We start from the raw sequence: 13,009 nt of genomic DNA, 5'->3' as shown, positions 1-13,009 counted from the left end.
CAATGCTTCTTCAGCATCCCAAGCTGAAAGGCTTCATAGAGCATATCAACATCCAACACAGCAGAGCTAATTTGACCACTAGCAGTGATGCTAAAGGATGGGGGAACCATGGCTATGGAAGCATATGAGTTCCATAATTCAAATGAGAATGCATTCTGCAATATGCAATTCTAAAAGACATTACATTAGGCAATTGCTAATTCATTATGCAATTTAATATTACAATTGGCAATACTTTCTTTCAAACTGCATTTTAATATACAAAGTGACAATGCAATCATCAAATCAATTTGATTTATTTTGGTTAAAAATTTGAATAAACATGGATTGAATTGCATTCCATTTTGCCATGGTACTTTAGTCTCAAAATTCAAATGGCAATTCATTTTGCATTTCAATTTTCAATATTCAGTTTCATCTTTTAATTGTCAATTACTTTTGCAATGTAATGTTCAAAATTCAATGTAGAATTGAATTATTTTTTTATTTTTTTAATTTATTTGAATTTTTTTTTTAAATGTTTTTAAAAAAAATATTGAAAACATTTTGAATATTTTTTGGCAAAAAGTTTTGCCCGGTTTGCAGAAATAGCGCCCCCGTTATTGCATAGCACTTTGTCACGCTCTTTGTGTCTCAAAATTCAAATGGCAATGGCAAACGCGATTCCAAAACACTTTGCAATCTGTCAGTCTCCCATCACCCATGGCGGGAACTACGTCACGTCCGTGTTTATCTCGCATTGGTCAGTCTTCTCTTTAAGGCGGGTCTTGGGCAGGGCGGCTGACGGCCTCCAGGTAGAGAAGATAACGTAAAAGAGAAATTGTCGCTGACACAGTAGCCTACTGTTGGAGGTGATGGGCAAGAACAGTCGCTCAGCTACTGAGGGAGGCAGGCGTGTGTGTGTGCGCGTGCGGAGACCTTGATCCGACCGTACGCCACCCCCTCCAGGAGCGTGTATCAGGGTGAAGCGTGAAAAATAGCACACAGGTAGCCAGGGGAGCTGATCGAGGGAGCTGGCAGCCCAGGGCCCTGGAGCTCATATCTGGGTGCAGCGTTTGCTCCTCTCAGCCCGGAGGACTGCTCCAGATTAACGACCATAGACAGTAAGATAGGCTACTGACAGGGCTAACACAGGGCTACTAACAGGGCAGGGCTGTTAATGACAGGGCAACATCGTTTCATTCACACTCAGGCACTCCTGGTCTGACCACGACCGTCCAGCTGCAGCCTGCACTGTCAGAAAGGAAGCGTAGCCACGTCCTGAGATATCGATGGCTTTGCCCCAAACGAGGAACGTGCATCGTTCTTTTCACAAATACACCATATTTGTAAGCAAATAAAGTGGTTTACTTAAGATTACTCAGCGTTTTATCAACGTTTGGTCCGCGAAAATATTCTCGCTGCACCGGTAGGGAACCCGCCGTCATGTCATCCGGCACAAGCTTCCTTGGTACACTGCTGTCATAAGCATTACGGTTCCCCATTGACTCCCATTGATTCTGACAGTCAGAATCAATGGGAGTCAATGGGGAACCGTAATCCTTATGACAGCAGTGTACCAAGGAAGCTTGTGCCGGATGACATGACGGCGGTGGTAGGGAATCGGTTGCGAGACTCGGTGAGACGTGATCATCCCACTGGATTGTTGTTTGTACAAACATTCAACATCCAAAACTATAACTGAAAAACGTCAACTTTGACGAATGTAATACATTTGTGCTACGTTATAAAAATAAAACGTAGACACCTATTAAAAGATGCACTTGCTACTTTGTGCTACATTCTTATCAACGATCAGTGAAAAACTACTTCCTCGTTTGGGGCAAAGCCATCGATATCTCAGCAAGTGACTACGCTTGCTTTCCGGTTCTGACCAAACGTTGATAAAACGCTGAGTAATCTTAAGTAAACCACTTTATTTGCTTACAAATATGGTGTATTTGTGAAAAGAACGATGTACGTTCCTCGTTTGGGGCAAAGCCATCGATATCTCAGGACGTGACTACGCTTTCTGACAGTGCAGGCTGCAGCTGGACGGTCGTGGTCAGACCAGGAGTGCCTGAGTGTGAATGAAACGATGTTGCCCTGTCATTAACAGCCCTGCCCTGTTAGTAGCCCTGTGTTAGCCCTGTCAGTAGCCTATCTTACTGTCTATGGTCGTTAATCTGGAGCAGTCCTCCGGGCTGAGAGGAGCAAACGCTGCACCCAGATATGAGCTCCAGGGCCCTGGGCTGCCAGCTCCCTCGATCAGCTCCCCTGGCTACCTGTGTGCTATTTTTCACGCTTCACCCTGATACACGCTCCTGGAGGGGGTGGCGTACGGTCGGATCAAGGTCTCCGCACGCGCACACACACACGCCTGCCTCCCTCAGTAGCTGAGCGACTGTTCTTGCCCATCACCTCCAACAGTAGGCTACTGTGTCAGCGACAATTTCTCTTTTACGTTATCTTCTCTACCTGGAGGCCGTCAGCCGCCCTGCCCAAGACCCGCCTTAAAGAGAAGACTGACCAATGCGAGATAAACACGGACGTGACGTAGTTCCCGCCATGGGTGATGGGAGACTGACAGATTGCAAAGTGTTTTGGAATCGCGTTTGCCATTGCCATTTGAATTTTGAGACACAAAGAGCGTGACAAAGTGCTATGCAATAACGGGGGCGCTATTTCTGCAAACCGGGCAAAACTTTTTGCCAAAAAATATTCAAAATGTTTTCAATATTTGTTTTAAAAAACATTTTTAAAAAAAAAATCAAATAAATTAAAAAATTAAAAAATAATTCAATTCTACATTGAATTTTGAACATTACATTGCAAAAGTAATTGACAATTAAAAGATGAAACTGAATATTGAAAATTGAAATGCAAAATGAATTGCCATTTGAATTTTGAGACTAAAGTACCATGGCAAAATGGAATGCAATTCAATCCATGTTTATTCAAATTTTTAACCAAAATAAATCAAATTGATTTCATGATTGCATTGTCACTTTGTATATTAAAATGCAGTTTGAAAGAAAGTATTGCAAATTGTAATATTAAATTGCATAATGAATTAGCAATTGCCTAATGTAATGTCTTTTAGAATTGCATATTGCAGAATGCATTCTCATTTGAATTATGGAACTCATATGCTTCCATACATGGCATTAGCCACAGCACCGTATCACATGAGGGTCTCAGTTCCCACAGGGACGCAGGTTCCATTACGGCATGTGGTCATGTCCCGATCTCACCCCGTCTCTTTCTCCCACTCACTTCCTGTCTCTCTCCACTGTCTTATCGATATAAAGGCAAAAAGGGCAACACGTCTACTTAAAAATAAGAAACGATGCTGAGAGGAGTCATGCGGGTGCTGTAGTGATTTCAGCAGCTATATCAGATGTCAGTTTGTGGTTTTGGTGTTTGTGTGTGTTTTCCTCACCCTTCACTCTGCTGGGCCATCTGAGACTGCTCTGAGTATTCCTGAGTGTAAAGCTGTCTTCTTCCTCTTCCTCCTCCCCTCTATCCATCTCTCTCTGTCGTTCTCTCTCTCACAGACTGAAGTGCTCAGTTCCATGAGCTGTCTTTCGCTCTGTGCTCCATACAACCTCTCTTCATCACTGTCTGCCTCTCCGTCTTGTTTTCTCTATCTGTTTTTCATATTCTCTCTCTTTGTCACCACCTTTCTGTCCTTTTTCTTCATCTCCCCCTTTCCATGTCTATCATCGTCTGAATATTCAGTTTTTCTCTGTCTTGTCTCTCTCTCAATGCCTATTTCTTTCTCTGTATTTTCTTCTTCATGCTCTTTCTGCCTCTCTTTCCTGCTTGCTATCTTCCTCTTTGTTATATTCTGTCTTTTTGTATGTCTTTCTATGTCTCTCTTTCTTTCTGTCTGACTTTATCTATAGTAGTGGTGCTCAAACTGTGGTGCGGGTACCACTGGTGGTACGCGGACTCTCTGTTGTGGTACTCTGGGAGTCTCCAAGATGTTTTATTTCATGAAGACAAAATAATGACTTCAAATGATATAAAAATATATATTATGAAAAAAAATATATGAAGAGTTCAGATGCAAAAGCCTCTAAATCCACTTTTTGTCAAAAATGAGATAATCATGGTGAGTGAATGCTCTTCACATATAGTGTAAGTTACTTCAATAATTTAGCTTCAAACCTCACTAAATACCATTCTCTTCCTGGTCTGAAATATTGATTTGTAGGCGAAACCCTATAGGAGCCTGATACAAAATGCTCATTTAAAAGAAAAGTGGTCAGACGGATTTAGAGGCTTTTGCATCTGAACCCTTCATATACAGTAATGTACTTGGAGAGTCAATTGTTCTCTGAGGCGGTACTCATTGTGAAAAGTTTGAGAACCACTGATCTAAAGCTTTCTCTATAGCTGTTGCAATTGATGTCTCTCTCTCTCTCCAGCCCCCACTGATCTAAAGCTTTCTTTATAGCTGTTGCAATTGATGTCTCTCTCTCTCTCCCCCCCCCCCCCCCGGTCCGTCTGCAGTGAGTTCCGAGGTGGGCCGCGCGGTGTGGCTGCGCTTCTCGCCGCCGCTGCCGTCGTCGGGGCCGCAGCCGAGCTTCATGGCGCACCTGTCGGGCGCGGTGGTGGGCATCAGCATGGGCCTGCTGATCCTGCGCAGCTACGAGGAGAGCCTGCAGACGCAGTGCTCCTGGTGGGTGCTCGTCTTCTCCTTCATCACCTTCCTCCTCTTCGCCATCTTCTGGAACATCTTCGCCTACGAGCTGCTCGGCGTCCAGATCCCGCCGCCACCCTGACGCACGGTTGCGGGGGGTGACCAATCGTGCTGCTCCATCCCAACCCCCACTGCACCTCCTCCTCCTTGGTTTCAGCCATCACGGATGAACATCCGGCCAAAAACCCTTCTGTTTTTCCCCCTCCATAACGAAACAAGTGAATAACCCCAGAGAGAGAGAGAGAGAGAGAGAGAGAAAGAAAGAGAGATAGAGAGAGGGAGGAAGAGAGAGAGAGAGAGGTGGTGTGGTTTAATGATGAGACTTTGCTGTTATTGGTTGGTTTGTAGTTGCTGTCATTAACACTGGGCAGCTATACGCATACACGGACACACAACACAATAGACTTCAGTATCTATACCACACATCCACAACAATTAGAGTTGTATAAAGACACAAAACTTTTTGGTTCAGTAATGCATTGAAAAATATGCACGCACGCGCACACACACACACACACACACACACACACACACACACACACACACACACAATCAACAAGACAAGAGTACCTCAGCATACCCTTCAACAGAAAGTACAACAAACAACAGAAAATACAATGAAAACAAGATACAACCAGCTATGTATTCTCATCAAGGATCCTGCCAAAACCTCATTTACACACACACACACACACACACACACACACACACACACACACACACACACACACACACACACACAGTAGTTCGATTTGAGCGAAATGCTAAAACTGACCTAGTTTAGAGGTTGTGAAGCTACTTTTTGAACAGGCCAAGATGTGTTGTGTGAAGGAACACCAGTTTTTACACTGGATCTGTTTTGTCTCTTTCTCTGAAGTTGGTTATACTGTACTGTATGTGTATTCTCTTTACTGGTCCCATACAGTAATTCACATAATTCTGTTAGTGTGTGTGTGTGCGTGTGTGTGTGTGTGTGTGTGTTTGTGTGTACACACATGTACACCACGAGTCAAGTGAGTCAAGAGACTACATAAAACGAACAAACCTACACCTTTACAGTCCAGCCACTGAAGAACTGCATCACCAGAACAACACCAAAGCCAGGAGGAACAAACCCTAACTGATTGACCCATAACCTCTGACAGCTTGAACTTTGACCCCATACATGAGGTGTCAGTGACATCATGTAACAGCCTGCCTTGGCAACCATTACCTAGGGGAGCACTGCCAAGGTGACCACAGGTAATCCTTACTTCTGTTTTTCTGTATATTCAGGAATTCACTTCAGTGTTGCGGGGGTTGCCAGATATTGTCAAAGTTGCCAAAGTGAGAGGAAAGGAAAAAACATCCCCTACTTTGTGTTACTTATGTTAAAAGAAATCTGTTATTGTGTGAACATTCTCTGTAATGCTGAAACTCTTATGAACTTGAAATCTGAAACAGAATCTACTGAGCATTTATAACATTTCCTGCAATGTGTATTTTTGCGTGACGGATTTCTGAGGACATTTTTGGGTCGTGTCTTCTGACGCTCTTATGAGGACATTTCATGTCCGTCTCAGACTGACCTATGGGGATGTGAGAGGTTTGAGGGGTCAGGTTGCTACGTATGACGAGCCCTCTGCTGCTTTGTGATGTCATGTGCTGATGCTGTTGAATCTTGTGCCAAAATTGTTTATTTATTTATCACACATCATGGTGTGAGTGAGTGTGTTTGTGTGTGTGTGTGTGTGTGTGTGTGTGTGCGTACCTTTGCGTGAGACAGAGAGGGTCTGTGGAAAAGGTCATTGCTTGCTTCAGAGCAGAAGCAACTCCAGTTCCTAGTGTGTGTACGCTTAGCGGCTCAGATAATATAATTTCTGTGTGGTGCCACTGAACAGATCAACGTTCCAGCATTGCTGAAAAGAAGATGCGTAGAATGAGGCATTTAAAGGAAATATGATACACTTGGAGTTATCTGGGGAGTGTATGTGTGTGTGTGTGTGTGTGTGTGTGATACACTCAGTGTTACTTGAGCATGTTCTCTATGTGCAGTATGACAGCAGGCTAGTGTAGCTCATTAGACTTGTACTGTTACAATGACAGCACTACTGAGAAAACAGTCCCCCGGTGTGTTAGCTTCACGCTAACTCCCGTTTTACAGTATTATTGCATTAGCATTATGCTAAATTCCCAACTAGGCATGTAGCTAGCTCAGTGTATTAGCTCTACACTGATCTGTATTGAGCAAGTAGCTCGATATTTTAGCTTCATGCTAACCTCTACCAGAATAGAGCTCTGTCCCAGTAACCCTTATCAGGCTTGTAGCTTCACTCAGTGCCTGGCTGTGTTTCAATCTCAATACACTTAAATTGGAACCTCTCCTGTAGTCCTTCACAGCTATTGATTTTCATAAACGACAGGTATAGGTGAACATAAATCACAATGCCATTTAATCTGACATGCTTATATATGCTACCTGGTTTGTCCCATAAGGAAAAACAAAGGAGAGGGCCATTTTAAGAGTATTCAGACTGAAGGTGGTGGTGATTTTGACATAGTCAGCTAATCCATTGAAGGGCTGAAGGAGTTTGTGGGCCTGGTACCAGTGCTCTTAAGCGACAAGGAAGGTTGTAAAGGTTGTAGGGTTTTCAATTAAGTAGCCATATTGCTCGCTCCCATTCCATACAGTTCCTGTGAGATTTGTGCAGACCCTGAGAGACAGAGGAAAGCCATCCCACTGTGGGATGCCGTGTACTCCTGCCTACATGAGGTGGTCTTTGAATGCAGTATCCTCTGCTACTGTCAGTAACATTCTAGAACTTTCCTGTTGGTTCCTTCCTTGTAACATGACATTCATTTTCATGTGGCTTAATCTGTGTGTCTTGAAAAGCAAAAAGAAACTGTGGCATCTTTAATTTGTAACTCCAGTGAAATTAAAATTAAATTCTTTTACATTTACACCAAGAATGATTGAATGTTTTGATTTGCTGACATCAGTGTTTCAGAACTGCAGAAACTGCTGCGAGCATCCTCAAATTGTAGACACAGATACATAATCCAATTCCAGAGTTTAGAAAAAAGTCATGTTTAGAGCCCATGAACCTCCATCAGGGTAACCTTGCCGTTCTAACTGGTGTGCAAAATTTGTTTTTAAGATTGGGGTAAAGTAGTTGAATGTCATGATTTTGGTAATACCCGTTTGGCAGTTAAATTCAGCTCTTCTTTTGCTTCGTGGATTAAAACATTTTGGGGTTTAACAGTTAAAGTAAACAACCCTAATACTTTTCTCAAAACTCTGACCTTCAAGAAGCGCTACAGCAGACAGTGACTGTAAATTATAGATTAAAAAAAAACCCAAAAACTGCTCTGGACAAATGTGTGGTGCCTGGAAGATATGCAATATACATCACACACTGGATATTGATACTGGTTTTCTGCATAAAACAGAATCTTCACATTTTCCCTGGAGTGTATATCTTATGAACTCTCAGTGTGACAGACGGAGTAGCATCTTGATCTAACTGGCCTCAGCCAATCCATCATTTCTTAGATCAGCTTCACTGAACTTAACCCGAAGGGTACAAGAGGCTCCATTCAACCCTGCTGTGACTAAATAATAATATGGTGCCAAAAACAAACAAACAGAAATCTCCTGTCTAGACAGCAGGTTCTGATTCACATTGTTTACAAACTAATTTTTTTTTACTCAGATTTTATGAATCTCAAATTATGTTTTTCCCTTCCTTCTGCTAGGTAACAATCATGGTACACAAAATATACATATGGATTGTTTCTACAACAGTCCACAGTTTCTTCATGATGTAATGTAAATGTTGAGATGTTCTGAGCCATTTTCTATGGATTTGAATTCCCTATTCTTTTCCTTTTTCTACTGGTCATTCTACCTGCTTTCATATAGACAACATGAGAATAAAGAGCGATATTGTGGCCTGGCCTATCCATGTCTCTCTAGTTATTAGATATGTTGCTGAAAGTGTGTGTGTGTGTGTGTGTGTGTGCGTATTTATTTCATAAATCTAGTTAACAGATGTGTCATGAATGCCTCAAACTCAAAAATAAGTTAGAAAAGAATGACCTCCTTATAAAATATATTTATTTATGCATTACAGGCAAAGAAAAAAAAAACCTTTAAACACAATATATAAGTCACTGGAATGTCTTCAGATTTAGATTAGTCCACGTAAACAATCTAAACAGTGTGTTCGAGACCATGGTATACTGTAGAGATCTGTGGCCAACAACAAGGAACTGTGCTTCAAAATAGCAGTTGGTTCATCAGAGCACCTTATTAGGTTTTCTGCCTCTTAGTTGCTCTATCATTGGCTGCAGGTCTTTTTACTGGTTCTTGATTGGTTTGGTGTTTAAGGTCATTAAACTCCTCCAACAGAGATGGCTGCAGCTTACTGGCTACTGCCCATGTCCATAAACACAACTCCACCCTATGAGGAGTCCAATCCTGTTGACTATCCACTGAGAGAGAGAGAGAGAGAGAAAGAGAGGGGGGGGGGGTAAGAGACGGTGATATGCAGTGAAGCGGACACACAAACAAACACACACGGTCAACTGATATGATCTTAGTGAGGTATGTGGTACCTGTTTTGAGGTGCCATGTTGCTCAAGCAAACACACAGACACAGACACAGACACAGACACAGACACAGACACAGACACAGACACAGACACAGACACACACACACACACACACACACACACACACACACACACACACACACACACACACACACACACACACACACACACACACACACACACACACACACACACACACACACACACACACACACACACACACACACAAATTGGCTGTAATGATCGCAAGGTAACACATGCCTTACCTGTGTTGAGGGTCTTTGTCTTCTGGGTGATTTTGTTCAGGTAGAGGCTGTAGTGTTTGGCTGTGTACTGCACGGGCCGGAGTTCTGGGATACTCTCCACACTCTCATCGGCCATGAACGCCACCTCCTCCTCAGCCCCTGCTGCTAGCACCGCTGGAGACATGGAGAGACGTCATCTCCCTTTCTGCTCCATTAAATATCTTCATTTCAAGTTGTTTTATTTCTCTCATAGAAATCTCTGACAGCACATGCATTTATTGTAATGACTAGATTATGTGAAAATGCCTTTTTGTTCATATTTTTGCATTTAAATATCACTGTGCATACTGAATTACATATGTGGCATCTAGTGTTGAAAATAGTGGAATTAAGGTCATAATTTATATGCTGATTTTCTGCAGGCTGCTGAAATCCTGTACTGCGCATGTGAGAATGGTAGAATGTTCAGAAACATTCTGTGAAATTAGATCCTTTAGACACTTATGCATTATAGAAGAAAACAGCGTTTTGACTGTCATCTATGGTCTGTCATCTATAGTCTTGTAATAGCAATTCTTTACTGACATCATCTACAACTCCAAGTACTGAGATTCTGTTCCTAGGGTTAGGGTTAGAATAAAACACATCAATGGCCATCTCGACCTGGTCTTGTGAGAAGGCTATGGCTTAAAGGAGGTGGATGATAATGAAATTGCATAGGGTGTGCAAGTCAAAGATGACCTTTTATTTTGCCCATGTAAATAGTGAACTGAAATAATGGCACTACATTTATAATATCTATGTGAAATCATGCATCAATGTAATTTTGTTTCCATAGCACAGAGTTTGTCAAACCGTGCCTTATGAGCGTGAAAAAATATTGTTTCCGATTATTTAAAGTGTGTGTTTTTTTAGGTTTTTTTTTTAGCTTTTACGCTGGTATTCAGATAGGACGGAAGAGTGACAGCAGCGAGTGGGAGAGAGACATGGTTGGGGATCGGGAAATGGCCGCGGGTCAGATTTGAACCCAGGTCCCAAGCCACCGCTCTCCCCATTTGTTTTGCTTTGTAATAACTATTTAAATGCCACAGTGGCTCAGGGAGTAGAGACGTTGTTCAGCAACTGGAAGGTTTTTGGTTTGAGCCCAGCTCCTCTCAACTCTGTTGAAGTGTCCAGGAACAAGATAATGAAACTCAAATTGCTCCCGATGTGCTGATTGGTGCCTTAGTTGCATGGCAGCCTTTCCCCATTGGTATGTGTAAATGTGCGTGTGAATTGGTAAACTGAGAGGCATAAATCTGTAAAACACTTTAGGAGCTAAATACAGTGCAATGCCTGAACATTGAGGCTATACTTTTATACAAAGTATCCATCTGTGAAGGTATGCCAACTACTTCAGAAACAGGAAGACAAGAACTGGGATATGAACACACACTGCTGATTCAGTATTATTCCCAGATAAGCCACATGATCAGGGGCCATATGATTGAAAAGATTGAAACAAAAGAGGCAAATGAACAATTATGGATTTCTTTCAGCATCTGTAACACAATGTCCATGTTGCAATGCATAGCTACAATGGTATAATGGCTTTACCATCTCAGCCTGTATTATCTTGTCACAAGTGCTTTGTTGCCCATTATTCCTTACAAATGTGTAGTATGTGTGTATGGCTTTGCTCATGTAATGGTATAGAATATATAATGTAACTGTAGCTGCCTCAACCAGATGTTTAAACATACGGCTATGGACTCCATTTTCTATGATGATATGCAATGCACAATGCAATACGTATACCGACCAACACAAACTAATGCTCTTTCGATGTTAGATAAACGCTTAATTTACTCAACTGATATCTGCTACATTACGCTGTACAATGTGTCAATAAATGAGCAAATATTGGTATTGACGCCTGTTGTCATTGTGTGGTTTCCGCAGCATGGTAGTGGTACATACGGCACGCTGCGCATTCAAAGTAGTGCCCCCTGTGTTACAGATACGAATGTCTGGTAATGAATGGCACACTCTTTAAAGACAGAGGTGCGTGATGTGCCGTCACATCCTTACATATACTATAGAATGTGTGTATAGGTTTGTGCATGTAGTAGTGCATATGTAATGCAATGATCGGCATCTAAACCTGAGGCTGTGGCTGGACCCATCCCTTTGAGAGTGCTCAGCTCCGTGATGGCTGCCTGAACGTCTGGCAGCAGACCAAACGCCTTGGTGCTGCAGCTCTGCACCCCCTCCTCACTGTTGGAGCCAATCAGCTGCTGCAGTCTGGGTCGGAACTTTCCCCTCTGGGAAAAGGGAAAAAAAAAAATATCAATACCAAACACCAGTACTTCTCTACCCTCCAGGGCTCAGCATTTTTACAAACTTTGCAGATATGCTTCAATTTGTTTAGATTCATCTGGGATGGTGGGGTATAGTGTGTTGTGGAAAAGCAGGCCCATTTGTTATTTTACCTGTACAGAACTGGTAAGATCAATATCTAATATTAACTGAATAAAACAATGCATGTATAATGTACGTCCATACTGACCGTTAGCTTCCACTCCATAAGCTTGCTCAGCTCATCACGGGTAACGTGCCGTTGTGTCCGGGCAGTGATGTGCTTTGGGAGCTCCTCTTGATACCTGCCCAGAGGCCAAACATCAGACAGACAGAATTAGGTACTCCAGTTGCCCTCAGCTTCATCCTGGAGAACAACTCATTCTAATTCCATGGAAGATCAAGCAAACACTAAGAAATCAGACGCGGACTTCAAATTCATAGTCATGAAGCGCAACGTTGATGATGATACTGGAATGAGTAAAAGGTGAGTACACACTGTTCTTTACATCAGAGTAACACATGCACACATGTCTAGACAGCTTCTATTGACTGTACATAGCCTACCCTAAGCCTTGGTATAGCCTGATTGATCCACTTTACAAGTGATTTGCATGTTTATCACAAGAGGTCCTACAATCAATTGCATTACACAGGAAACAAGGTGTGTGTGTGTGTGTGTGTGTGTGTGTGTGTGTGTGTGTGTGTGTGTGTGTGTGTGTGTGTGCTCACCACTTGTCCAGAGCCAGCAGTTTTCCAGCCTTGCCTTTCCCTGAGGACTTAGCCTCTACAACTGCCCAGTATTTCTCATGCACCCCCCTCCACACTGCTGGGTCAGAGCAGCCGAACAGTCCTGCGTCCATTGGCATCGTTATGGAGACAGGAGTTCACTGCACTGTATTTTAGCCTGACAAACAATTCAGAAGTTATGTTGCTGACTGTTCAGTAGGCTACTTTTACTACTGTACTGTACCGTGAAACGTCAGAAGACTTCTAACGGTGTTTGTACTCTTTTATGACTAGACTTCTCGACACAACTATAATTTTCAGAGTTTGATTTTTAAGCTCAGTGAATTTCTGTTCAGTAAATCTCAACTTCAGTACTCAAAGTGCACAAGCAGCTGCAGACCAGAGACTGGTCGTCTAC

The 13,009-nt window shown here is 42.5% G+C and overlaps 2 protein-coding genes across 2 annotated transcripts in view; one reads left to right on the top strand and one right to left on the bottom strand.

Annotated features, from left to right (window-relative positions):
* The window catches only part of rhbdl1 (rhomboid, veinlet-like 1 (Drosophila)), a 27,175-nt gene extending 19,548 nt beyond the window's left edge, over window positions 1-7,627 (top strand). The window contains exon 8 of the mRNA XM_062526221.1: window positions 4,498-7,627. Within this exon, the coding sequence (XP_062382205.1) occupies window positions 4,498-4,769 (272 nt within the window). The 3' untranslated portion in view covers window positions 4,770-7,627. The remainder of the gene's footprint in view (window positions 1-4,497) is intronic.
* Window positions 7,628-8,767: 1,140 nt separating this feature from the next.
* On the bottom strand, window positions 8,768-12,980 carry zgc:112496 (uncharacterized protein LOC541336 homolog). Its single transcript, XM_062526220.1, has 5 exons — window positions 12,595-12,980; window positions 12,074-12,167; window positions 11,669-11,828; window positions 9,547-9,699; window positions 8,768-9,160 (listed from the first exon to the last, which is right to left on the bottom strand). Exons 1-5 carry the CDS (start codon window positions 12,729-12,731, stop codon window positions 8,979-8,981), a joined length of 726 nt encoding a protein of 241 aa, XP_062382204.1. The 5' UTR covers window positions 12,732-12,980; the 3' UTR covers window positions 8,768-8,978.
* Window positions 12,981-13,009: the final 29 nt, after the last annotated feature.

This window comes from Sardina pilchardus, chromosome 22 (genome assembly GCF_963854185.1).
Source record: "Sardina pilchardus chromosome 22, fSarPil1.1, whole genome shotgun sequence".
Taxonomy (NCBI): Eukaryota; Metazoa; Chordata; class Actinopteri; order Clupeiformes; family Clupeidae; genus Sardina; species Sardina pilchardus.
Note: the sequence above shows the minus strand (reverse complement) of the source record. Positions and strands in the feature narration are given on the sequence as shown.